This window comes from Fringilla coelebs (genome assembly GCF_963513975.1).
Source record: "Fringilla coelebs genome assembly, chromosome: 5".
In the NCBI taxonomy this organism is placed as follows: domain Eukaryota; kingdom Metazoa; phylum Chordata; class Aves; order Passeriformes; family Fringillidae; genus Fringilla; species Fringilla coelebs.
Window position 1 is genome coordinate 12,587,387 of NC_140033.1, and position 24,512 is coordinate 12,611,898.

At 42.4% G+C, this 24,512-nt stretch overlaps 2 protein-coding genes across 3 annotated transcripts; one reads left to right on the forward strand and one right to left on the reverse strand.

The window, feature by feature from the left end:
• Window positions 1–72: 72 nt before the first annotated feature.
• Window positions 73–15,514, reverse strand: DNAJC2 (DnaJ heat shock protein family (Hsp40) member C2). Of its 2 annotated transcripts, none has more exons than XM_084205315.1 (17): window positions 15,376–15,514; window positions 14,634–14,824; window positions 13,991–14,066; window positions 13,186–13,284; window positions 10,766–10,907; window positions 9,559–9,639; window positions 8,773–8,838; window positions 6,912–7,003; window positions 6,690–6,811; window positions 5,726–5,875; window positions 5,334–5,422; window positions 5,178–5,247; window positions 3,452–3,636; window positions 2,132–2,232; window positions 1,121–1,228; window positions 699–853; window positions 73–193 (listed from the first exon to the last, which is right to left on the reverse strand). In XM_084205315.1, the coding sequence occupies exons 1-17, from the start codon at window positions 15,440–15,442 to the stop codon at window positions 119–121; spliced, it is 1,869 nt and encodes a 622-aa protein (XP_084061441.1). In that variant the 5' UTR covers window positions 15,443–15,514; the 3' UTR covers window positions 73–118. The 2 variants fall into 2 exon arrangements, with proteins under 2 accessions (XP_084061441.1, XP_084061442.1); XM_084205316.1 differs by having other exon boundaries at window positions 14,634–14,735; window positions 15,376–15,441.
• Window positions 15,515–15,709: 195 nt separating this feature from the next.
• On the forward strand, window positions 15,710–24,369 carry PSMC2 (proteasome 26S subunit, ATPase 2). Its single transcript, XM_084205407.1, has 12 exons — window positions 15,710–15,859; window positions 17,928–17,965; window positions 19,094–19,175; window positions 20,055–20,154; window positions 20,450–20,581; window positions 21,210–21,282; window positions 21,415–21,510; window positions 21,769–21,933; window positions 22,439–22,526; window positions 23,161–23,363; window positions 23,905–24,001; window positions 24,096–24,369. The coding sequence occupies exons 1-12, from the start codon at window positions 15,790–15,792 to the stop codon at window positions 24,251–24,253; spliced, it is 1,302 nt and encodes a 433-aa protein (XP_084061533.1). The 5' UTR covers window positions 15,710–15,789; the 3' UTR covers window positions 24,254–24,369.
• Window positions 24,370–24,512: the final 143 nt, after the last annotated feature.

Consider the following 24,512-nt stretch of genomic DNA (forward strand, 5'->3'; position numbering starts at 1 on the left):
TTTGAGAAGATTAAAACTCAAGAACCAGCCCCTCCTGTGTTTCTGTATAATGAAGAAAGGAATGGAAACATGTACAGTATTTGCATTTTTATTATAAAACAAGGATTGTCAGTAAGAGTCATTTCTTGACTTTAGTAGCATTCATCACTTGTTCTTGAGCAGCTTTCTTTGCCTTGACCATTTCCACGAGTTCCTGCAGAGAAGGTGGGGAAAAAAGAAACTTAACTAAACACCTAACTTGTGAACAATGCTGTAGTTTTGTACACTACATATATTCACTGTGAAACACTCTACTTCTCAACATAATGAGAAATCTACGTAGTTTAATATTGTCGACCAATTTCTCTTAGAAATTAATCAATTAATGGAAGGTCAATCCTCATGTACCAGGCACTTTACCTACAGGAGGCTAGGGATAGGATCTAATCTACTGGAGCTTGCTGTCAAACTATAAAACAAATTTCCTGACACAGACTTTCTTTCCCAGCTTCCAGAGCCACTATTTTCACTGAGGAACATTTAGTCCTTACTGCTCTTTTGGGGTTGAGTTACCAAAACGAAAAAGTTTCATGTAAGGTTCCATCATTTTGCCTGTGTCAGATACTGTCTCTGGGACAGTATCTCATGGAACAGCAAAGGCAAGGATTCTCTCAAGACCTGGACTGGTGCCAGTCCCAGGAGCAGGTGAGGGACCTCACCTTATATCGCTTCATGCAGTCTTTTTTTGACCGGCCTGGAACAGCTGCTGCTATTTTCTCCCATCTTTCAGGAGTATTTACTGGATAAGTCTTCAATGCTTGTTCTAAAAGTTTTTGTTCCTCTGTAGTCCAAGGGGATGAATCTAGAGGTGATCCTGTTTTTAAATGCAAAAATGACAGCAAGAATAGATATTTTAAAAAGAATCTAGAAAATACTGTAAAACCTATTATAGTTGATTTAAAATCCCTGAAGTTTTGGGGTGTCTAGTGTGTACCAGAAACCCTCAAATCTGGCACCAGAGACTGCATCACTTACTTGCTATCAATGTTTCTAAGCAAATCTTGAGAAATTCTGTGTTACTTTCTTCCCAAGAGCCCCAGGGGAGAGAAGTGCACAAGAAGGGCTCCCTTTTCACCTTTACCTTCAAATCGTTCTGAGGGGGCAGCACTGTCCATCTGAGGCACCACACCATGTTCTTTTTTAAATTTGTCAAATGCTTTCTTGTTTATGTCATCTTTTTGATGAGGGTCTATGAGCAACAGACATTAAAGAGAATTATTGCAAGAATAGTAAAGCCAGATGTAATAATAATGAAAATAACATTCACAAAATCATAAACCTGAATTTCTACTTACTTTAAAATGACTATAAAGATGGTGGTAGATTAAAAAAAAAATCATTCAGGGTCAAAAAAAGTTTTCTCAGTGTCAGATTCTCCAACCCTGATCCTGCTTTATAGTGCTCAGAGGAATACTTGTTCCATATAATCTTAAACCTGAATCTGCAACTTCCTCAGAATCAAGAGGGATTATTCTCTCAAGGGCTGTGGCACAAAACTCATGCATTGCCCAGGGTATGACTGTGTCACAGAGGCAGGAAAATCCAGGTGCTCCTCGTGCCACTCTGTGGTTTGTAATGTAGAAACCTCTTGAAAATTTAGTGTTTTTTTCCTTCTGTAGTGAAATGTGTAATTTCCTTACGACCTTATTCCAGAGCTCTCTAGCCTTCATTTTTCATTTTTATATTAATTTTTGAAGAGGAAATGAGCCACATTCATTTAGGTGTTTTACTCTGGTGTTGGGTTCCATTAATTTTTTAAACTAGAGCTTCATCAGTTCCATTTATTTTAGATGCCCTCCTTTGTAGGGAGCTTTCTGAGAGGCCCATTTATCTCTCTCTGAGCCCTGGTATTTCATGTATCCCAGACATCAGAGTATCAAGCTACACTAAGAGAGTTTCTGAGAGTTGCTTGTGAGGTGCTGACTTACAAAAGAGTAAGGATGAAAACACTGAATCACATATACTCCTCTAAATCCTCCATTTCTTTTGGGGCTGTACAGAGTATTTTCTTAAGAAATACAGTTCCAGTCACAGAAAAGTCAGCTGTACAGAAGCAGGCAGACCATGTACAAAAATAAGGTAATATAGATACCAAGCTTTTGGAGACTCTTTGCTTTATTGATGACATCTTTTGCTGTTCGTTTTATTCCAGTAGTAGAGTGCAAGTTCATATAATTGGCAATAACTTCCCACCTACAGCAGGAACAGAAAGGATTAACCAGCATATTACATAACACCTTCATATAAGCTATGGCCAAGCTCCTATACACATTTTTATGAACTCCTGAGTAAGTTCACACATATTTAAATACGTGCAAAATCCCAGAGTAGCTGTTCTGGAAAGCTTTCAGTCACTAACTGAAGAATTCAATCAGCTTGGGTGAACTCCTCAGTTCCCAAAACAGAAAAAAGATAGGGTAGAATGTAGGTAAGTGCAAACCTCTAATCCTCAAAATTCTGCTTAATTGCTGTTATCCTGAATTCCCTAAACACCTCTGGAATTAAATACTGCAGGCTGCACTGAAGAGCTGAGTAGTTACTAACCCTATGTCCACTGCCCCCCAGAAGAATAGCTAAACATCAGGTAAAGGGGCTTAAACAGGAGAGAGCTGGAACAGTCCTGGTCTCCAGATTATTCCTAGTGGATTCTTAGAAAATGGAAGGCAGTAAGTACCACTGCTCAGACAGGAGCCTTGACTGCTGAGCTGCAGAAACAGGCACTGGTATCATCTCCATGGAGTATGGCAGCTATTTTTTTTTCAGTAAGCATCCAAATTTTGTAATGGGTGTTTGAAATCTTTGTAATCCTAAATGGAAGAAGGCGTTTCATTCCTGGGAAAAAGAATTTAAAGCATGCTCCTGTTCTTGCTTAGCACTAAGCTGAGTGCCAGTGCTGCTTTCTGTAAATCTTAGCCTCTCCCTTTTCCTCTGGCTCTCCCCTGAAGAAAGCTGGTGCACTTAACTCTTATTTTGGGGTATTTTCCTCCTACCATGTAGAGGAGAAACCAGCCTCACATTCATTGTGGAGCCCCTGGAAGTAGCTTACACACTTGTATTCCTACTGAGCTGCATCCCAGTCACTGGTGTGGTTTTGTTCTCCACTTGAAGGAGTGGAGCCTACCGTGGAGTAAGCCCTTGCAAACAGGCATCTCAGCACCATCCTGGTAATGGACTGAGGCCCACATCTGGGGGGAAACAAGATACAGGGCCAGAGCTAACTCCAGTGACACACAGAGCATGGTAGCAAGGAAAAACAAACCACTGACTGCTTTCGAGTCAAGGAAAAGAAAGATGTTTAGGAAGTCCTTATACTGACAGAGTACTTGGGATGATCTGAAAATATGTTTTATTATGCTTGTGATTTAATTAAAAATTGTTAGTAAGGGCTTTTAGCACCAAACCCGTGAAGTACCTTGAGTTAGTCCCTGCTGGAAAGAGGTTCACAGCTTTAATTAACAACTGTAAATCATCCTCTGGCCAATTTTTGCTTCCCCCTCCACCGCCAGTGGTTGACTTTTCTGAGCTCTTTGTTGCTTGGCGCATACGAGCTTCTGCCTCTTCTTTCTCTCGCCTTATTTGTTCATTTATTTCTTCTATCTAAAGATTGTAAATAAGCATTATTTATTTACTTACTGAATTATTATTACATTTTACAGTGACACAACCCCCTCTCTGGACTTCCTTTGAACCTTGGATTTTGCTTAGTTTTTGTTCTGTATATCATATGTAAGGAAGCAGAGGAGCTTATCTGTTCCAGTATTATTTCCCTTCATTCCATGTGTATATTTTTAAGATTTAAAGATGAGGAATTAATAGCAGAAATCCATCACAGGTTCACTAGGAAATTAAATGAATACCCCCAGAATCAAAGCAAAAGTTTTCAACCTTGCATGAATGTCTAGGCTAACACTTGACTTAGAGGGGCAGATCCACAAAAGTATTAAGACCAGTGAGGATAATTAAACCTCCATGTTGAAGACACTGATTCTCAAATCTTCCAGCCTAACTGGTATCTAAGCCTGATTATGTCAGTACAGCCATAGTGACAGAGAACTTTTACATTAGAATGAGCTCCAGATTTTAGTTACTAAGTGTGTACTCAGGGTTAGATGGCCATGTGTAGTTTTTTAGCGAGCTAAAAACTACTTAAGTTAACCTGCTGCACATTTTTGTGACCTGTAATCACATCTCAAGACTGTGGTGTGACTCATCTGTAATTATCTGCTTCTGAGTGGGCCCAGTCCAATCTTGGCAGTATTAGAAGATGGCTGTTGGCAGGATGCCCAATGGCAAGAGCAAGAAACCTATTTCATAAAACCTTCCTGGCAAAAGGAACGTTACCTGATAGATAATTTTTAGTGGAATAGTTTTAACAGATAGAAAAGGGACTGCCCTGCATTTAGAACAACTTCCTACAGAATTAAGTATTGAGTCCCTTGCAGAATAAGAGGCATTTCAGTCTTAAATTTTCTGACGAGTAAACCTGATCCTGGGATGGGGGCAGATCGTATTTCCCACCATGGAAAAAAGTGCACAGCTGTGTATCCACAGTGGATGAGAGAAAGCACCTTTTTCTTTCTGCAGGATTTAGGTTCAGCTTTTAGTTCAAATGGCTTTTCCCTGGTGGCAAACATAGGCAGATCCTTGCTGAGTTTTGGTAAATTTTGATTCCATGTGTCTTGCCTTTCCCATTCCTTGGTATCCAACCTACCAGCCCTTCTAGTGCCTACAGCACACTTAAGTCCTTTTGTGGATCTATCCCCAAGTCACAGATACTATACTAGGATTTTTCTTGCATAACAAGAAGAGACTGCCCTCCTTCCTCAAGGTAACTGCAACACATTGTTGGGCAAAATGAAATTCCTCTACTGTTTCTGTATATTGTACAAGAGGTAGTTTTGTGTTCTTTACAAATAAAAATGTGCATTTTTTCTTGGCTGGCCCTGTTAATTTGACCAGCCATGAACTGCACAATGTAAAGTGGAGCAGAGATCCCTCTGCCTGTGGACTCTGAAAATCAAGTCTTTGTGTTTTACCAAGCACGATTCCACAGCAGCTATGCTGTATCTTACTTCAGTTCAGACAGGTTGATTTCACAAGTTATTCTGTTACTTTGATTCGACACTCAGCATAATTACCTGTTTTACTACAGCCGCCTTTCCTCCTTCCCTTGTTGTGGATGTAAGTGCTTCATTCAAGCATTGCAGACTAAAAATAAATTATTAAGTTACCATGGAGAGCTAGTAGAAAAATGGGTATCAAAAGGAGCAGAAAGCAGCAGCAGGAAGACTTACCTTGCTAGCTCAAGACGATCACAAAGCTTTTCCACCTCCTCCATCATTTTAACACAATCTGCCTCATTATCAGAAAAGTAATTCCAGTTCTGGAAGCAGAAATACATGTTCTACAAAGTTCTTGAACTTTATTGTCCTATTCCTTCAGACAAAGGCTAACACACAGCGTTCTTCAGCCTGCTGTGTTTGGACCTATTTGGTCAGCTTTACTCATAACTCATGTGCATGTAAGTATGTGTTTCAGTATTTTGTCTTTTTTTTTTTTAGTAAACCCACTTTCCATACCCAGCTCCAGCCCTAAGAACAAGCTAACACGTGATACAGTCTGGTCTAAGTAAAGACAGTACTTTGGCTGACGTAACCTGTGTTTCATTGTAATATTAGTTAAATACCTTGCATGTTGTTCTGAGTTTTTGCCTTTCTTTCTTGATTGCTTTCTTCTGTATCTCTTTTTCCTTTTTTGCCACTAATGCTTGCTGCCTAACTTCTTCTTCCTCCTTTTCTTTTGCTAACCGTGCTGCTTCTAATTCCGCTTGTCTTTGCTGCAATCAAAAGGAAAAAAAAAATGCAAGTTATAAAAATCCTCCAAGTCACATAGTTACAGGGTCACTCAGTCATCCAGTATCAAAATGTGTTGTTTCTGGTTTGGGTGGAGTTTTGTTTATATGTTGGGGGGTTTAAAAATGCATAAATACTTTAATATTTGGTTTCCTAAGAATCTGAGGATGATGAAACATACCATGTGGCATTAAGTCAAGTACTCACTGAGTGACAACACTCAGTTTATAAATCCTGACTTCCTCTACAACAAAGATAAAAAAACCATAGATAATTTCTTACTCCTGCCTCAGGAGTATAAACTTCATGGTCCAGTATTTCTCCTGCATCATTACTGACATATTTGGCAGCGTTCTAATGTCTTTTAAGTTACTTTTTTGCACCTTACAGTTCCTATTCCTGTACTTTCAGAACATCTTTTCCAAACTGGTCATATTTATCAAGTATGTTCTGTTACCTCAAAATATTTCATACCAACTAACCATTCACAAACCACACGCACAAGGCAAGCAGACATACCCATTTTATGCACTTAATGCTTGCCTTGAAACCAGAGGAAGTGTATGCAACAGAAGAACTCAGTTTTCAAAGGTGTTTTGTTTCAGATCTGCATTCCTTGTTTCCATCTCATTCTCAGAAGGTTGCCAGCCTTACACTGCCTGCTGCACAGGCATCAAAGACAACACATTTTTGAACCCCAGGGTAATTCTGTCAGTAGTCTTGTGACAAATCTAGAATGTGAAGCAGGAGGTGTGAATGAAGCAGAATTTTTCAACCCAAATAAAGTACTTCACTTACTTTTTCTTTTGCCTCCTGTTCTTTTCGTTTTGCTTCTACCTTGGCTTTCTTCTCTGCTTCCTTCTTTGCCTTTTCTTCCTCCTTAAATTTCTTTATCCTGGGATCACAGCTGTATGCATTGTCTGGCAGAAGAAAGGAAGCATCATGTATAGAAGAAAAGCAGACGACTTCCACAGTTAGTTAACAAATCTCTCTTTAAAGAACAGCAGCTTGTGTGCTCACCAACAAGAGTCCTAATTCTGTTCATTTCTTCTTTTTTTCTCAATGCTCTGGCAGCTCTGTTCTGCTTTTCAATCCACCTCCTTTCATCTCGACTAAAAGGGAAAGCATAGTTCAGTGCTAATGCTTTACAGTGCCACTGCTAGAAATTCATCAACAAGCTTCTCAAATAGTTTCCCCCCACACAGATGTTCTTCTGTGAGCACTTCAAAAATAGACTTCAAAAAATTAAGTTCCAGGCTCTGAGCTCATGTACAAAATGCTAAGTGTTTACACAGTTATATAAACCTGACAAAGCAAGCTGCTTATCTGTCATTGTAGGGAATGAGATCATGGACTTTATTTTCAAAATGCAATCCACTTGCTTACCTAACATTAAACTCGAGGTAAACAACAGAAATGCTAGCACAGGGTTTAATTAAAGGACAGCAGTCTAAACAATACCACAGTTATCTTGTTTTGCAGAATACAGTCATCTCAAGTAAACCCAACTGCACAGAAACAACACTCTATGAAGTAGCATGATACTCTGGGTAAAGTCATGCCAGATTCACTCCACTGAAATGCAGCTCAGGTTATTGATGGGCCAGCTAAATAATCTGAAATATTTACCAGTGCTGTCAAGAAAGAGGCAAATTTTTAGTGGGGGTCTATACCCTCATCCACACAACCACATAGAGTACAATAGAGGGGGCAGGAAAGTTGAAACTATGAGGTGTTTAAAGCTCCTTCCAACCCAAACCACTCTACCTCAGAACAAAAAAACCCAATCTCCATAACTGAGAAGGAGACTAATACAAGTAGATTGAAGCTTTAAAACATGAGCAACATCACCTTTGGAAAGAAGGGGTAGCAAGAATCATGACCATCTGAACAGCAGCTGTAAGGTAGTTCTCTCTCCTAAGTACAGCAGACTAGGTACCATTTGTCTAAACATCTTTGAGAAAGGACACTAATGACAGGAATGAGCAGAAAAGAAGAGCTATGCAAATAATTCAAGATCGTTCCAATGAAAATTCTAGAGGTTCAGCTGTGTGATTTACCATAAGTACAAGTGACAGGGAATTGATTACAGCGCCTTCACAGCATCTTCACAGGAGAGAGAACAGTGGGTCTGGTGAGGCTCAAGAAATCCAGTAGCAGGAAGAGGCACAAGAGAAGAGAAATGCCTAGCTACAGCCTAAATATGGCAGTTTCCAGCACGAAGAAAGCCAACCACTGAATCTAAACACAAAACTGATTTCTAGCCAAACTTGGAAGAAGAGATTCATACGATGCAAATTATGGTCTCACAAGGATTACTAAGTGAGCTTGTGTCCTGTGAAATGTGTGTTGGACTAAAGCTCCAACCTGAACACTCTGTGTTTAGAACTGTAGGAATGATAAAAACAAAATGTATTTTCCAATTCAACATGGTCTGAGTAATTCAGCAACTATCACTACATCAACTAAAACATAATTTTTAGCATCAAGCCATCAGAACTCATCTCTCCAAATTCTAGAAGTATCACTTTCTCAGTACAAGTTAAAAAGAGAAGTGATACCAGCATGCTCATCCACTCTGTCCTGGCTCCAGGTTCAACCTGTGCTTGGGACTGGCAGGAATTGAAAATCTGGACTTAAATGAACTCACATTTCAAAGCACCTCAGATACACGTCTGTGAGGCAAGCAGGAACTACAATTACATGAAGAAGCCTACAGTAAGTTCAGTTCAAGTCCACGACTGACCCCGAAGCTGGGAGAGTGGAACTCAGACTTGGCTCAGCTACCTTTCTTCCTATGACTTACAGTCTAAGAGAAAGCTGGAAAATCTTTCTGTATCAACCTCTCAGTCTCCTGTCAAAATTATTTTTACTTACATACCATTCTGCTTTTTCTTTTTCCTCTTCATCTAAATAGGAAAATTCTCTCCAGGAATCAAAATTATACCTAAAGTAAATTGAAGAAAAAAAAAAGTGAATGAAAAACCAGCAAATCTGTTAAACATCAGCTACATTTTTTACTGGTATGTGTTTATAGGCAACTGTACTGCTGTTTACAATTTATAATACATAATTTATAATTTTTCTGCACCTACAGTGATTCCACTGTGTTAAGTCAAAATGCAAGATTATGATTTACACCTCTCTGTACTGTGGGACAGCCTACTTCAGGATGGCATTGGTCTTGCCCACTCTAAATGTCTACAGCTGTCTATGCTTCTGTCATAGGCCGTGGAAATGCAGTGCAGTCAGGAGAGTTTAGAGAGAAATTAATCTTTAAGTGAGCACCCATATTTAGCAGGTAAGGCAAGACAGAAGTATGACTGACTTTTTTGGACCAAACACACCTCCCTTTACTGGGGGAGCTTTAACACCTAAGATATCTCCACTAAAAACACAGGTTAGGTGAGATAAACCTGACTTCCAGTCTGTGGGTCAGCTCTCAGCCACCATGATCAGAAATTCCCACTGCTACCCTGAATTAACAAGTGGATGGATTAGCCAGGAGAAAGCTGGCTCAGTTTGTGGAAGGCACAAACAGCTGTGGGGTAATTTTGTGACATCAGAAGGTGGGGACAGCCCACAGCAAACAACCCACACACCAAAGGTTCTGTAAGCCCTTTATACTGCATGTCTTGAATAGAAACAGAGGCATCAGCTGACTTACCAAAAGGAATAGAATGCATCTACCTCCTCAAATGAGGAGTTCATGTCCCCAAGTTTAGGTACATTTTTCTTATTTGACCACCTGAAAATACATGGATATATTAAAGAAATAATATATACAATCTTCATAACATGGCATTTGTTAAGTACAGAATCAAAACCCGAGATTCCCTCCCACCAGCACAGAGGGGGCACCAGAAAAGAGGAACAGAACAGGAGAGTTTCTCCTAAGTATCCTCCAGATTGGGCATTTTTGGGTGAGATTCCCCAAAAAAGCAACCTTCTCCTGCCTGAGTGCCTCCTGCTTTGTGCCTCAAGAAGGCTTGATGGAGCATGAGCTATCTTTGTAGATATTCAATTCTCTATCACATTCTTCTGGCAGAGGAGCCTACAGAAAGTGTCCAGAAAGTGCTCTGTGAATAACTCAGCTCTCTGGTAGGGCACAGGAAGACTCCCACACATTCTAATGGAGTACAAGGGATTAATGCATACTTTGCCCCCACTGCATTTTGTTCTAGAATTTGTTGTTCCATGACACAGCATTAACTTCCATTGCAGAAAAGGGAAAAACCTCATCTGACAACCACACATCCAGGTCTGAAGTCTATGGAATAAGATTCAGTAAGACTAGTTTAAACAATAATTGTTCAGAATGTTGTAAAGTGCCTCATGTAATTAAGTACTTTTATACAGGGAAGAATTGGCAGGTTTCTATTGTGACAACTTTAATACCAAGTTAATAGTCAACTGTGAATCAAATGCAGAAAAAGGTCACACAATGTAAGAGAGAACCACCAAGTACGGATAGCTACAATTATCTTCTCTTTTAACCAGCTAAATCATTACTCTAACTGCTGTCTTCTGTTAATGTCTCACTCTCAGAAGAAAATAACTAAAAGAAGGAATTTTTAGTCAGCAGCACACAAACCTTTGGTACTGTAAGTAATTTTAAGATAAACAATGAGATCTGCAAAAAGGGCAGTAGGTAACAGGAAGATGAGAACTTTTTTTAAAATCACATGGATCAAACTCAATGCCATCAGCTCACAGTTCAGATTATTTTAAAATGAAATAAAAAATAATTGCAACTATTTTAGTTGTATTACATTTCTAGCAAATTAATACATCTCTTGTTACAAACACAATGTCAAAAGAGTTTGCAAATGCTGATTCTCCAGCAACAGCAGAGGCAGTCACACATAGCTTACCTGGCATTTCTTTCAAAAACTGGCGAGAAAACTTCGAAGAAGTTTTCTTTTGCTTCACTTTTGGAAGGTACAGAGTTATCAAAAGTTGGATCTATGCTGTTAAATGCTCGTCGTTTCACAGGATCAGATAATATTTCATAAGCTGAAAGTTACCACACATAAAGTTATAAATGTTTAAGATGTTCTCAGATCTGCGTTTGATCTATCTGTAGCGTTCTGTAGAGCTTGATATTTAATTATTTCAGTGACACCAAAAAGCATTGCTGTCTGTTCCTGCTAAACTAAGTAGGAAGAAAACATTTATGAAAAAGGACACATTTAACCATTAAGATGAAACAAAACAGACAACATTTAATTTTATGCAGTAAATTTTGTTCAGACACTGGGAGTTTGGGCATGACATCTTCAGACTTCTATCCCACACCAGATCCCTGCAGATAAATTGACAAAATTTATCTACTAAGGCACAGAGCAAAGACAGTCCCTGAGTTCATGTGTTGTCAGAATGGGCAAGAACAGGAAACATTCCTTAGAATTTTTGCAGGTCATGATAAAATTGTACTGAGTCTTGGATAGAACACAGAACTCCACATAAACTCTCTAAAACATCCAAACAGAACACAGAACTCCACATAAACTCTCTACAACATGCAAACAGTCCCATCTTTCCTGTTCTTACACCCCTGCAGTTGGGGAGCATCACACTACTAATTTTATATTCTGTAAATCACAAAAACTATAGCTTCAGTACTCATACTTTTTTCTCAATGAAGTACAGAGTTTTACAATGACCACTATTTTCCAGTAAGAATGAAAAGTCAAAGGAATCAAATTTGTATTGCAATCATTCATGGAGTTCTGTGCCTGCACCACTGCCAGAGGACACTGCACTATGAAGGCTGGATGTGGGAGGTGATAACCTGGAGGAGACCTTGGTGCTCTGCAGTGCTGTAAGCTGATCTCACTGCACATGTCAGTGGAGAGAGGAAGGAATGACAGTGGCCACCAGTGAGCTGCTGTCTGCCAGTCTGCCCTTTCCCTCTGGGAAAGGACTTGCCTCCACCAACACTCCAAATGACCCCAATTATCCTGCCTCAGTAACCCTCATACCATTTTCCTGATGCAGGAAATTCTGTGCACGTCCATTGGTTCCTCTTCCATTTAAGAGATGTCCCTTCCACTTACAGATACCCAGTTCTACTCCCACACACTCAGCTCCCCCAGCTCTGTATCTCTCACACATTCCTTTGCCAGACCAATTTCTGAATCCAACCTGTGTTCCCCCACCTTTCCAAGTTTCTCCTCCCTGTCTCACTACTGTTTGCTCCTACTCCAGGTTCCCCTTTCCTACTATTGCATTTTAGTATTTCCTTCCTCCAAAATGCTGCCTGGGAGCATTATTCCTTTTCTTTGCTACCTTGTGCTTTCATTTCTGTTTATCCCTAAACTTGGATTGTAAGCAATTAAGAGGCAAGGTTCTATGATATTTTGCTCCATGCATGTAGAACACAGCATAATCCTGAATTCATGTGCAGGTAGTTCTCATCAGGAGACAGGACTGCAAGAGAAAAACTATTTCCTTTGGCAACCTTCCTCCTTCTGACAACTCCAAAGGAGGCTGAAAACATTAGTTTGAGATAACATATCTCACACTAACCAGTATTAGGAGACATTCAGAGAAGGAAGTTTAGAAACATGAATTCCAAGATTTCTTCTTGCTTCAACTTTACCGTTGAAGTTTGAAATTTGCTTAAAATAAATGAAAAAGCCAAGCTCTCAAGTATTTCTGGAGATGCAAGTCATACACCTAGAACAGCCCCTATGGGTTTGGAATTGGCCAGCAGTGGTGGTCTGGGTCACAGAACCACTAAAGTTGGTAAAGACCTCTAAAATCAGAGTCCAGCCATTAATCCTGCACTGCCAAGTCCACCACTAAGGCAAGAGGGAAATGTTATTCACCCGAGTTCACTTGCTCATCTGTGGGCAAAAATGAGCAGCTGAAGAAACTGATGACCTGGATCAAATCAACACGTGTCCTGTTGTCAGAACAAGCACATTAGAATTCAGATTTTTCAACTGCTGTTGGTGCCTGTGGGGAATTGCTCCATGGCTCACTAGCTCATCTCAGGTATGGGGCCACCTGCAGAGGTTCATCTGTGTGTACACTGCTGCAAGTGTCACATTTTGTCACCAGCTGGCACAGCAGCCAAACATCTGTCAGCTGCATTCCCTTCCTGCTTCTACCCACTGGGAAGTTACACCTCATGTGATCCATTGATGCAGTTTTCTAAAATGGAAAAAGAACTTCTCCAGCTGTTTAGTCGTTGACAATTCCTTAAAATCGTAATGAAGCCTACAAACATGTTTCTGATGATCAAGTAGATTGAGAGAGTATCTAACAAATGAGATCAATTGCTTACCTTTAGTTATGCAAGTAAAATAATCATTATCACCCTCTCCTATCTGTTCCCCTGCAGCTTTTCGCTTGTCTGGATGATGTTTCAAAACCATGGATTTATCTAACAAATAAATGCATTACAGTTAGAAATGCTTCATCAGAAACAGTTTCAAACTACAAAGTCATACAGTAATTCCAACTGGCATTTCTCTAATAAATAAAAATACAAACCAAACAGTCAGATCTGGCAAAAAACAGTAGTTAATGAATTTTCTTTGATTTAATACTATAGTCAGAATTAACATGATTTCATCTTTGCTGGGACATAAAATAACCAGAACTCAGAAACTCTATCCCACCTCAACATCTGAAGAAGTCCGAGACTTATTCTACTATTATGCCTAGCAAAGTGCTTTAGTATCTGTAAGTGTACAATTAGCTTCAAAACTGAAAAAAATAAAAATAACGTCATTTTAGTTGTTATTTCTAATGAAAAACAAAATAGTTCAGATAAAACAAAAATTGTATTCTATCCCTTTACTGAAGTTCTGAACACGATCCAAAGTGAAATTTAGCAAGAAAGCTACAGCCTGTGAATGCTGCTGCACTTCCCAGAAACAGAGATGGGAAATTTTTTAATTCCCTACATTTAGGCTTCTAGATTTCACAGCTGTGATATGAATTTAGGATGCTAATAAGCAACACAAATAAAACTTTTAGGCCTGGGAAAAAGTAAAAACCTTGTTCACAACATGCAGGTATTTTCACTGGAAACCAGCTGTGCACATCTGAGAAAAAGGTTTTGCTTATGAGGGAAAGGTACTTACGAGCTGCTTTGATTTGTTTCTGAGTAGCCCTGTATCGTATATTTCCCAGTCCAAGAACTGCATAATGGTCTTGATTCTGAGAGAAAAGAACCACAAACCCTAATAAATGCTCTAAAATACAACTTAAATCACCACAACACATGCAGAAAAGCAGTTCTCCTCCCCATCTCTTAAAGGCAAGAGGGAGAATTCTTCCCTCTCTCAATAAATATTGGAAAAAGACTAGAGGAACAACTGTCATAAATTACTGAATAATTACTGAATATCAATAAATGAAGCCACTGTCATAGAAATTCAAGGAGCTTAATCTAAATTAGATTGAAGCACTAGAAAATTCAATTACTGGAAAACTGAATTGGAAACAATTGCTGTTGTTAATATTAATGTAACTCCAGAATAAAGGAGATGATGACAGGGAGAAGAGACACTTAATACCTTCAGGCAGTAAAATAAAAAGCTGCAGCTCAAAGCTAAGATCTTATCTTGAGGTGTTTGCCTTCACACACCAGATATTATGGTAAGGGACATGAACTGATTCACATGGGTGTAGGAGGGGAAGAGGAAGGAGATCTTTAGCACCTGGGCATGGCATATAACCTTGATGGGCCAAACTAGGTGGCAGTAACCCATATTGACTGAATACCTTCCAGTCCTTTGGGTCGAGGGTTTTTAACATAGGATATTCCTCAAGCTGCAGTTCTTCATCCCCCGATTCTTCAGAAAGTTCCTTCTCATCTTCTAGCTCCTGGAAAGAGGCAGAAACATTTATGTTTCTCCTCTTAATAAACGCTTCAAACCATCTTCCCACAGGTTCCACTTGACAGAGTACTGATGCTATAAGCAAAAACATAAAAGCAACTTCACCTTCTGTGGATTACTTTTTTTTTTTTTTTAAACTAAACCCCATCAAAACCCACACAAGAACAGCATCACACATCTCTAAATCTTTTCTTTGGCTCCACATACACCAGAGCGCAAGAACCAGCACACGTGCCCATCAGACGGGACTTCCCAGCGCTTCGCCGCGCTCTCGCATCTGGAAAGGTGCTTTCGAGTTAAAGGGACGCACGTGTCAAAGGATATTAAATAAGGTCCTATTGGAAGCGGAGGAGGCACCCGCGGCAGGAATATTAAATTTGGATCGATCTTCCCCCGTTCCCGCTCCCCCTTCCCAGGCCCCTCCCTCCGGCAGCGAACCCAGACTTGTTGCTGGCACACGGGCAGCAGCGGTGCCGGCGGAGGCACCGCACGCGAGACGGAGACAATCAAAGTCAAATAAACAGCAAAGTTCTTCCAGACCGGCCGATTTCCTGGCCCCGGCGCCCGCGCGGGCGCTCCAGGGCGGCCTTTCCCGGGCGCGGGCCCCGCCGGCCCGCGGTACCTACCGGCCGAGAGCGGCCTGGTGACGGCCGAGCGCTGCCCGTCCGCCGCGGGGCCGCGCAGCAGCGCCATGGCCGCGGCCTGTGCCTGCCGCGGCACCGGCGCGTGGGGCGCGCGCAGCGCTTCCGGGGCGGCGGCGGCGTGCGGCGCCATAAGCGGCCCGGCCGGCCCTGCCCGGGTCCTGCGGGCCCCGCCGCGTCCCCGCTGCCCCCGCACCGCCCCCGCGGCCGGAGCGGCTCCCGCGGGGCGGCACCGGCGGCGCTGCCCTGGGCCGCGGCGTGAACCGGCGGCGCCGCGCGGAACTCCCGGCGGCGGCCGCGGCGCCGGGGGGAAGGAGTTGCCTGCGCGCGGGCCGCGGTGCACCCTGGTTTGTGTTCCGGGCGGAAGCGGCGCTGTGCTGCGTAAGGCGGGCGGGCGCGATGCCGGATTACCTGGGAGCCGACCAGAGGAAAACCAAGGAGGAGGAGAAGGAGGACAAACCCATCCGCGGTGAGGGCCGACGGAGACGGCGAGGACAGTCTCCGAGAAGCGCCCGGGGCGGGAGTGGGGTGGCGCCGCCGGCGGCCATGATGGTGTCAGGAGCGGCTGAGGAAAAGGGACTAAAAAGGACTAAAAATGTCTCCTATTTGCGCTTTGGCGTGCGGCTGCCGCCCCGGGAGTGTCCCCCATCCCGGCCCGGAGGCTAGGCCCGGGCGGTGCCGCCACTGGCGGGGAGGGAAGCTGGGCCGGCCGGGCCTCCCGGAGAGCCGGCCGTGAGGGCTGAGCGGGGCAGTGCCGAGCGGAGCGGGGCCTGAGCCGGCTGTGAGGGCTGAGCGGGGCCGGCCGGGCCTCCCGGAGAGCCGGCCGTGAGGGCTGAGCGGGGCAGCGCCGAGCGGAGCGGGGCCTGAGCCGGCCGTGAGGGCTGAGCGGGGCAGTACCGAATGGAGCGGGGCCTGCCGTAGAGCTGGCTGTGAGGGCTGAGCCGGGCAGTACCGAATGGAGCGGGGCCTGCCGTAGAGCTGGCTGTGAGGGCTGAGCGGGGCAGCGCCGAGCGGAGCGGGGCCGGGCCGGCCGGGGGTCCGGGGCAGAACCGCGTGGGGCTGTCCGGGGAAGCCGCGGAGATCCTCAAGGGAGGAATGGACCACCCGCCTTCTAAGTCTTGTTCTTTTACAAAAGGTTCCTAAAATGTAGAATTTCTGCATCGTGAGACAAATAGTGCCTTTTGTGGTTTAGTACTTATTTCTATACTTAAAATGTCCAACCAAACGTGATACAGTAATGTTATGCCTCCCTGGAAGGAGGCTGTGGTGAGCTGAGGGCTGGGCTCTTCTGCCGTGCCCGCAGTGAGAGAAATCGAGGAAATGGCCTAAAGGTGAGAAGGGGAGACTCACATTAGATACTAAAAAAAAAAAATAATTCGCAGTTCGGGTGGTCAGATACAGTAATAGGTTGCTCAGGGAGGTGGAGTCATCATCCCGGCAGGAGTTCAAGAGGCGTCTGCATCTGCCGCTGGGTGATGTGGTTTCGGGGTTACAGGGGCAGGGCTGGGTTGATGGTTGGACTTGATGATCATGAAAGTCTCTTCCAACCTTGATGATTCCGGGATAGTTTCTTCCTCTTGCCGGGGGGAGCGCCCCAGAGCTGCCCGTGTGCGGCCGCTGTCATTCGGAATTCCGGGGAAGCAGGAGAGGGAAGGGGGCCGAGTTTTCCCTTCATGTTTTAATTTATTGCGGCTTTTTATTTCGTGTTAGTAAATATTTAGTAAAGCATCTGGAAGCATAGGCAGTGCAAAATGTAATTAGTGATGGACTTTGAACTATTTCCATTCAAGAAAGATGTCTAAATTATAGCAACAGACTGTTCAGTAGCTATAAAAAACAATCAATGGGGTGGTGCAAATAGTCAGGAAAAAAGTACAGCTCAACACAGAGGGTCTTCATAATGCTGTATAACACGTGCTGCTCCCAGATCACCACAGAATCACAGAAAAATGAGGTTGGAAGAGTCCTCTAAGATCATTGAGTCAAATCTATGCCCTAACACCTCACCTACATTATGGCACCAAGTCCACCAATACTGTGTGGTTTGGGCTCCATCTGTCTCAAAAAAAGTGGAATTAGACAAGAGAGGAAACAGGGATGGGAAAGGAGAGGTGTTGAAAGTCTGTTAAATGCAATTGATGTGAGAGTGGTGTGGCAGAGGGACACAAGCAGAGGTGTCTGCTGGAGAGGGGTCACTGGAGAGAGGTCACTCTGTGCAGACATCTCTAGTGGGAAGTGGTGGCAGTTTTTCATTGATGCTTTTTTGAACAGTCTCTGAGTGAAGCAGAGTTAAAGTGAGTGGCTTGCTTGCTGTGAGCTCTGAGTGGTGCAGGTGTTTGGACTGAAGAGAGTAGCTGGAGACCCTGTTTCATTTTTCTTGTGGATCTGATGCTTTTTTTGTTCCACTTTGTTTCAGTGAAAAGTGGAAACTCAAGAGAATCTCTCCAAAATACATGTTTTGATCTTTTAGAAGCAGAATTAATACTGCTGGCTTTGTTTTCAGAACTGGAAGCTAAGTCTCTCTTGTCTTGTTTCAGCTCTTGATGAAGGAGATATTGCCTTGCTGAAAACATATGTAAGTAGCACACAGCTGTGGGAGTGTTAAAGACATAAAGCAGTTCCTGTGGGGAATGCAGTGCAGGAGTGCAGGGGTAGAGAGTAACTCTCCTTCTAGTGCTTTTCTCTCTTGCCAAAATCTTCCCTCCCTTTTTACCTTCCAATGAGACTCAGCCTGCAACACGAAAAATAATCCTGGGTTTGTTAACTTGGAAATAATTAAGGGTTTGTTTCTCCATTTTTGTTTTGTACCTCATTGCTGATTGCCATAGGGCTCTAACAGCCAGGGCTTTACTAGAGCTTTTTCACTGGCCGGTTTTCTTGGTTTATGCAAAAAATAATTTTAAGACCCCCTCCTCCTGCCACCAAATTTACTTGCTTTTAGCTATCATGTTAAAAGAACATAATGTTGGGAGGCACTTTTCAAAGACATTTCACAGACAATAAGGCTTAAATTGCCAATCCACCCTTTCCACTGGGAAATACAGTTGGTCTTCAAAAGAATTCTTGAAAGATGAAACTTGCAGCTTAGGTACGTTTGGCAGAAATCTGAATTTTGTTGACACCAAGACTCCTTTACCAAGCTCTTTTTTTGTTGCCAGTGGTCTACAAAGGAGGTATTGTACAGTAAATCCAGGTCTGAATCTACCTGTGTTAGGCAGATCTGGATCAAAAAAAGCATTTTATCACAAGCAAGAATTCTGATTTGCCCCTTGATCCTTCTGCTGTCCTCTGTGGATGATGGAAAGGTTGGGTAAGGCAATTAAAGCACTTGCACAGATGGTTTTCAGAAAGTGTATTTTGAATTCTCTGTATATATGATTTTACTAAGTCTTTTTTAAACTATAAGAGAAATAGTTTGAAAAAGTAAGGCTGAACGGGTTTAAAAGAAAAACAAATTATTAAAGTTTACAAAGGTGGAAAATTTCCACTTTCTCAGTTAGTCAGTTGTGTGTAGCTGCACTTCACTTTTACAAACAGAAATATTGTTACTGGAGGTTAATTCTGTCTTTTTTGGCTGTCATCAATGGTTGGCTGTTATACCAAGACAGTCTGTTGACCATCATGATGGGCAGCAGCTCTTGTCACTTTTTCCTAAACATGAGATAATTTGCCTTACGAAATCTGTGTGATATTCCTTTTCCAGGGCCAGAGCACGTACTCAAGGCAGATCAAGCAAGTAGAAGATGATATTCAACAACTGCTTAAGAAAATCAATGAGCTCACTGGTATGTTTTTGTTGTACAAAGCTTTCAATAGAGGGGCCACAGATACCAAAACAAGTGTTGTAAGAAGTTGATTTCCAACAACTTCTGCATTGTTTTTTAGTTGCTATTTTTCTCAAAAGAACACAATTCTGTATTTGATAGCATGAGATTTTTGCTTGTTAGGGTGATGTTTTTTTCAACCTGGAAGGGTTAATCTGTACATCTGATTTTGTAATTTTGTACTTTAACACATTTTTAATCAAAACTTTTGTTTTTATATATTATGGTGGCATGAAACAAATGCCCCTTTCTGACGCCAGATAATGAATAAGTGATAACAGTAACAATTAATTTGTTTCCTAATTTTTCTTTCACTGATGTATGTTTTTTTGCTCTGTTGCTAATCCTGCAGTGCCTCTCAGTTCTGCCAGGAAGACCAAAATTTATCTTGTAAAATAATCTTGAGTATTTTAAATACATCATGGAGATGGTACTTGTTATATGCATATTTTGGAAGATTTATGGGGTTTTTCATCTGTGTGAATCCCTTAGTTTCTGATCCTTTGCACTGGAGCTTGGTGAAAACACTTGAGAGTTTCACTCCTTTAGTGAAATGTAGATGTCCACTATCAATGCTGTCCTGCTGTAATCATCCTCACACTGCAAAATTGTCTGGGAGGGTGGCCAGGCTGGGATTTGAATGTTCAGCTGGCACAGTCACGTAGGCTCTTTCCTTAGGAAACTTGTTTTTTAGGAAATCCATCAAAGATATGCGTGTGCGTTGTTTTGTAGGTTTCTCAAAAAGCTTCCTGCAGGGTTATCTCTGAGGTTTTGGTGTGGGAAGGATGGCTGACATCCCAGTTAGCTGTTTCCTCCTCAGCTTGTTTGTGCTGCATGCAGGAATCAAGGAATCTGACACCGGCCTGGCTCCTCCTGCCCTTTGGGATCTGGCTGCAGATAAACAAACTCTCCAAAGTGAGCAACCATTGCAAGTTGCAAGGTGGGAGCACTCTTACCCTTCCAGTAGAGCTGCACAGTGTTAAAGATCTGATTTATAGCTTATGTGTGGACTTCTTTTAAAAAATGAAGTCCATGTTGTGCATATTGAAAGTGCTTTTTACCACTGAATCATAAAGGAACTGTGATTATGTGTGATGTATTTCATACTTGTACTTCTGCAGTTATTGATGCTGTAATGGTTTAATCACAAGTACAACAGGTATTCTGGTGTATTTGGGAAATGTGCTTAGCAAACAGTTTGTGTGCCTGGAGGTGCAATTGTGTTTGTGTGTTAGGTGCACAAAGATCATCAATGCAGACTCCGAGGATCCCAAGTACATTATCAATGTCAAGCAATTTGCCAAGTTCGTGGTGGATCTCAGTGACCAGGTGGCACCTACTGACATAGAAGAAGGCATGAGAGTTGGGTATGCAAAGTCTTTCTGTTCTTTTGAGTCTTCTGCAGACTGAAGCTTTCTCTGAGTTATCTCATGCAGTTTGACAGGTCATCAAGCCTTCATTTGCAATTTTTGCAGTGGTTGAAATTACACCGCTACTGGCTTTCTCTTGGATGACAGTAATTCACCTGCATGCTCTGCTTGAATCTTGTTTTGCTGTTATTTTGACAAAAATTGACAAAACCCATGGGTCATTGGACAGAAATCTTTCAGTTCAGGCCCCAGCAGTCCCAGCTTTCAAGGAGCCTGTGTAGGCTCCTTCTTTGGCACTCTGAGGTTACAGTCAAAGCAGCCAGGAAATGTTCACTGAGGACTTAAAACCTGTTACTTTAAGAGTCAGTATTTTGCCAGTTTGCTCTGTGGGATATTTTGAAATTTAATTTTCAAAATACTTTGGAATTAATAGTTTTGGAAACCTTAAAATTTTCTACAGAAAGAATCCCGGTATCTGACCTGACTATTAACTTTCAGGGCTAGGCTGTCTTGATGCCAGAGAAAAGAACAGTTCAAGAATTCAGCTTCTCATTTACAGAGTTGTTTCTACATAACACTTTACTTAACCAGTGTTTAAATAATAGTCTTTATGCTTTCTCACCAGGGTGGACAGAAACAAGTACCAAATCCACATCCCCTTGCCTCCAAAGATTGATCCCACAGTCACCATGATGCAAGTGAGAGTTGTCTTTACTTACTTTGATGTGGCTTTACCTTGCAATTGTGATTCCTTTCACTGGATTTTGTTGTGGGCTTTTGAAAGCCCGTGGAGATGCTGGTAACTGCTCACTCACCTCTTTGTTGTGCAGGTAGAAGAAAAACCTGATGTCACTTACAGTGATGTTGGTGGCTGTAAAGAGCAGATTGAAAAGCTGAGAGAGGTGGTTGAAACCCCTCTGCTTCATGTAAGTAACCTCCAGATTGAAGCTTCTATTATTTTAGAAGTATTCTGGCCATCTGTGAGCATCTGAAAAACCAAGAAAAGACAATGTTACTGAGTGTAAACAGTTTAATGAAAGGAAGTCAAGTTTTACCAAGTGAAATCCAGCCCAGCCTCATTTACATTGCTCTTCATTAATGATTTCCTTGATTTGCATATATGCTTTGGTGCACATAATCTTTAATTTGCACATAACCTTGCCTTCTGGCTCCCTTTGTTACAGCCTGAAAGATTTGTGAACCTTGGAATTGAGCCTCCCAAAGGAGTGCTTTTGTTTGGGCCACCTGGCACAGGCAAAACCCTCTGTGCCCGTGCTGTGGCTAACAGGACTGATGCCTGCTTCATCAGAGTGATTGGATCTGAGCTGGTACAGAAATATGTGGGAGAGGTAAGAGCAAGTACTTGATGGAGTGTGGAGGGGTTTGCAGATTTCCCTTGTGGGTACCAGACACCACAGTGGGGGCGAGGGATGGATGTGCTTGGAAGCTGCAGGGGGCAGGAGCTATTAGACAAATCACTGCAGGTCAGGCAGTGATGACATGAGCTCAGCTTTGCTGTCACTTAGGAGAGGGATTTTGCAGTACAGAGTTCGGTCTGCAAAGTTCAGGAAGATTCTGGAATTAGGATTCTGCTGCCAATTCTGCCACTTGTTTTTCAGTTGGCCCTGAGGTAAATTACTTCATCTGTACTTCTCAGTTTAAGTGCAGTAACTTTTATCTTTATAAATTGCTTTAAGCTTTATACTTCTCCCATTATATATGGGAACAAATAAAAAGAGTTTTTGCATTGGAAACTTAGAAATATTTGGAAGCATGAAAAGTTTGATTTTGATAATTTTCCTTTAATGTGCCTAAAATGTCTAACAAAATCTTGATTTTTTTTCTTGCTTTCAGGGAGCTCGAATGGTTCGTGAACTCTTTGAAATGGCCAGAACTAAGAAAGCTTGCCTTATATTCTTTGATGAGATTGATGCCATTGGAGGTATGTTTGTAGTAGCTACAGTTCTAATCTCCTGTGAGAGCTTCCAGGTTGGAGTTCTGTATCTGGGTTGCTGCATTTCAATAAAAGTGCTTGTAAATACTGAGTTAGCAGAACTACTCCCAGCACACCCTGTGTCCAGGAAGCTGTCAGGAAGTGGTTTATATAGCCCAGATGGGAAGCCATTTTTGTACATTTGGAACACCCAGATTATTCGAACTTTAGTGAAGAACCTCTGTATTTTGTTTGCAGAAAGGTACTGTTAACTTAAACCCCCTTCAGCTTCTGGACTGCACTCAATGTCTTTGTTACTTCCTGAACATTATTATTTTTTCTCAAAAGAAAAGTCCTTTGAAAGTAGAACAGTTCTTACATAGATAGGAGAGAAGGATGATTTTGCTTGAGGGAAGGGCAAAACAAACAAAACTACATGGGCGAATTCCAGCATTTTGGCCGGTGCTTAGGTGGGGAGATAGAGCCCCTTTTGCACTCAGGACATTTTTAACTTATCACAATTACTTGTATGCACTTTAAAATAATTTTACCAGGTGTCCTGTGTTGCAGCCACTTTGACACCTCTGTGTCCATGGCCTGGAGCTGCCTCTCTCCCTGAGAAACTCGTGTGTCTCCTGTCCAGGTGCTCGTTTTGATGATGGGGCTGGAGGTGACAACGAGGTGCAGCGCACCATGCTGGAGCTCATCAATCAGCTGGATGGGTTTGACCCCCGGGGCAACATCAAAGTGCTGATGGCCACAAACAGACCGGACACTCTGGACCCAGCACTGATGAGGCCTGGCAGGCTGGACAGGAAGATAGAGTTCAGCCTGCCTGATCTTGAGGTGAGAACTCTTTATTTCACTGCCAAGTGTGTTCTGGTAGCAGAGTGTTTCTTGTGTTAGGGCATCATTGACTGGAAGTTTATGAGAATCAGCAAATGCAGCACTTTTAAATTATGTGAAACTAAATGGAAGTGTGGGGCATTAAAGATGTGCCAAAGGTTTCTCCACACTGCACAGATTCCGTCCTGGCCGAGAAGCCATGGTAGGCAGCTGTATGTAATCACTGTATGTTTCTGCCTCAACAGAGAAAGACTCTTTAAACCAGATCCACAATTTAGTTCAGAAGCTGGAATGTGTTTTGTTTGGCTCTTTTGAGAGAGATTTCTTGAGGTACTTCTATGATGAAAGCCCTTCTTAAAGTTATTTTCTTACTTTAGTGTCATGGACACTTAGACATTCCTGTCCAGACATGGGAAACCATAGTTGGGCAGCAAATACAAGATGTATTTTCCATTTGCCTGTACTGTGGAGGCAGCCAGCTGCAGGCTGGAGTCATCACCTCTTTCATGCCATGAACACCTCTGTCCTCCCTTTTCCTCAGGGGCGAACTCACATCTTCAAGATCCACGCTCGTTCGATGAGTGTGGAGAGGGACATCAGATTTGAGCTGCTGGCTCGGCTGTGTCCTAACAGCACAGGTAAGCTGAATATATTTATTTCTTGACTTGACAGTTCTGTGTGTATTCCCTGGCAGTCAGTGCTGAGTTGTTTATCCCTGTCTGTCTCTCCCAGGCGCTGAGATCCGCAGCGTGTGCACGGAGGCGGGAATGTTTGCTATCCGAGCGCGCCGGAAGATCGCCACCGAGAAGGATTTCCTGGAGGCGGTGAACAAAGTCATCAAATCGTACGCCAAGTTCAGTGCTACCCCCCGCTACATGACCTACAACTAAAACCTGGGAAGGCTCTTCCTCTTCCCCTGAAACTTTCTGTGGAACAAAAATCCAAGTGTAGTGATTTTGTGTTTTGTTCTTGGAAGCTAGAAATAAAGGGAGTACTCCAAACAGTAGGGGTGTGTTCATTGTGAGTATTCTCCAGTGGACTGTTGCTGCTGTTGGGAAGAGATCTTCGTGAGGTTACAGCAGCATGGCCTAAGCCACAGTTAATTTTAAATCAGATACCTGGGCAATGTCAGACATCCCAAGTTTAGAT

Excerpts from the sequence above, each read along its gene's own strand:
- DNAJC2 (XM_084205315.1), bottom strand. The coding sequence starts at position 15,442 with ATGGCGCTGCTGCGCGGCCCCGCGGCGGACGGGCAGCGCTCGGCCGTC. Across the intron at positions 5,876-6,689 it reads AACAGGAGGCAAAAGAAAAA|CAAAGACAAGCGGAATTAGA; the intron begins GTAAGTGAAGTA and ends TTTTGATTGCAG. Across the intron at positions 5,423-5,725 it reads AACTCAGAACAACATGCAAG|AACTGGAATTACTTTTCTGA; the intron begins GTATTTAACTAA and ends TTCTGCTTCCAG.
- PSMC2 (XM_084205407.1), top strand. The coding sequence starts at position 15,790 with ATGCCGGATTACCTGGGAGCCGACCAGAGGAAAACCAAGGAGGAGGAG. Across the intron at positions 19,176-20,054 it reads GAAAATCAATGAGCTCACTG|GAATCAAGGAATCTGACACC; the intron begins GTATGTTTTTGT and ends TGCTGCATGCAG. Across the intron at positions 24,002-24,095 it reads GCTGTGTCCTAACAGCACAG|GCGCTGAGATCCGCAGCGTG; the intron begins GTAAGCTGAATA and ends TGTCTCTCCCAG.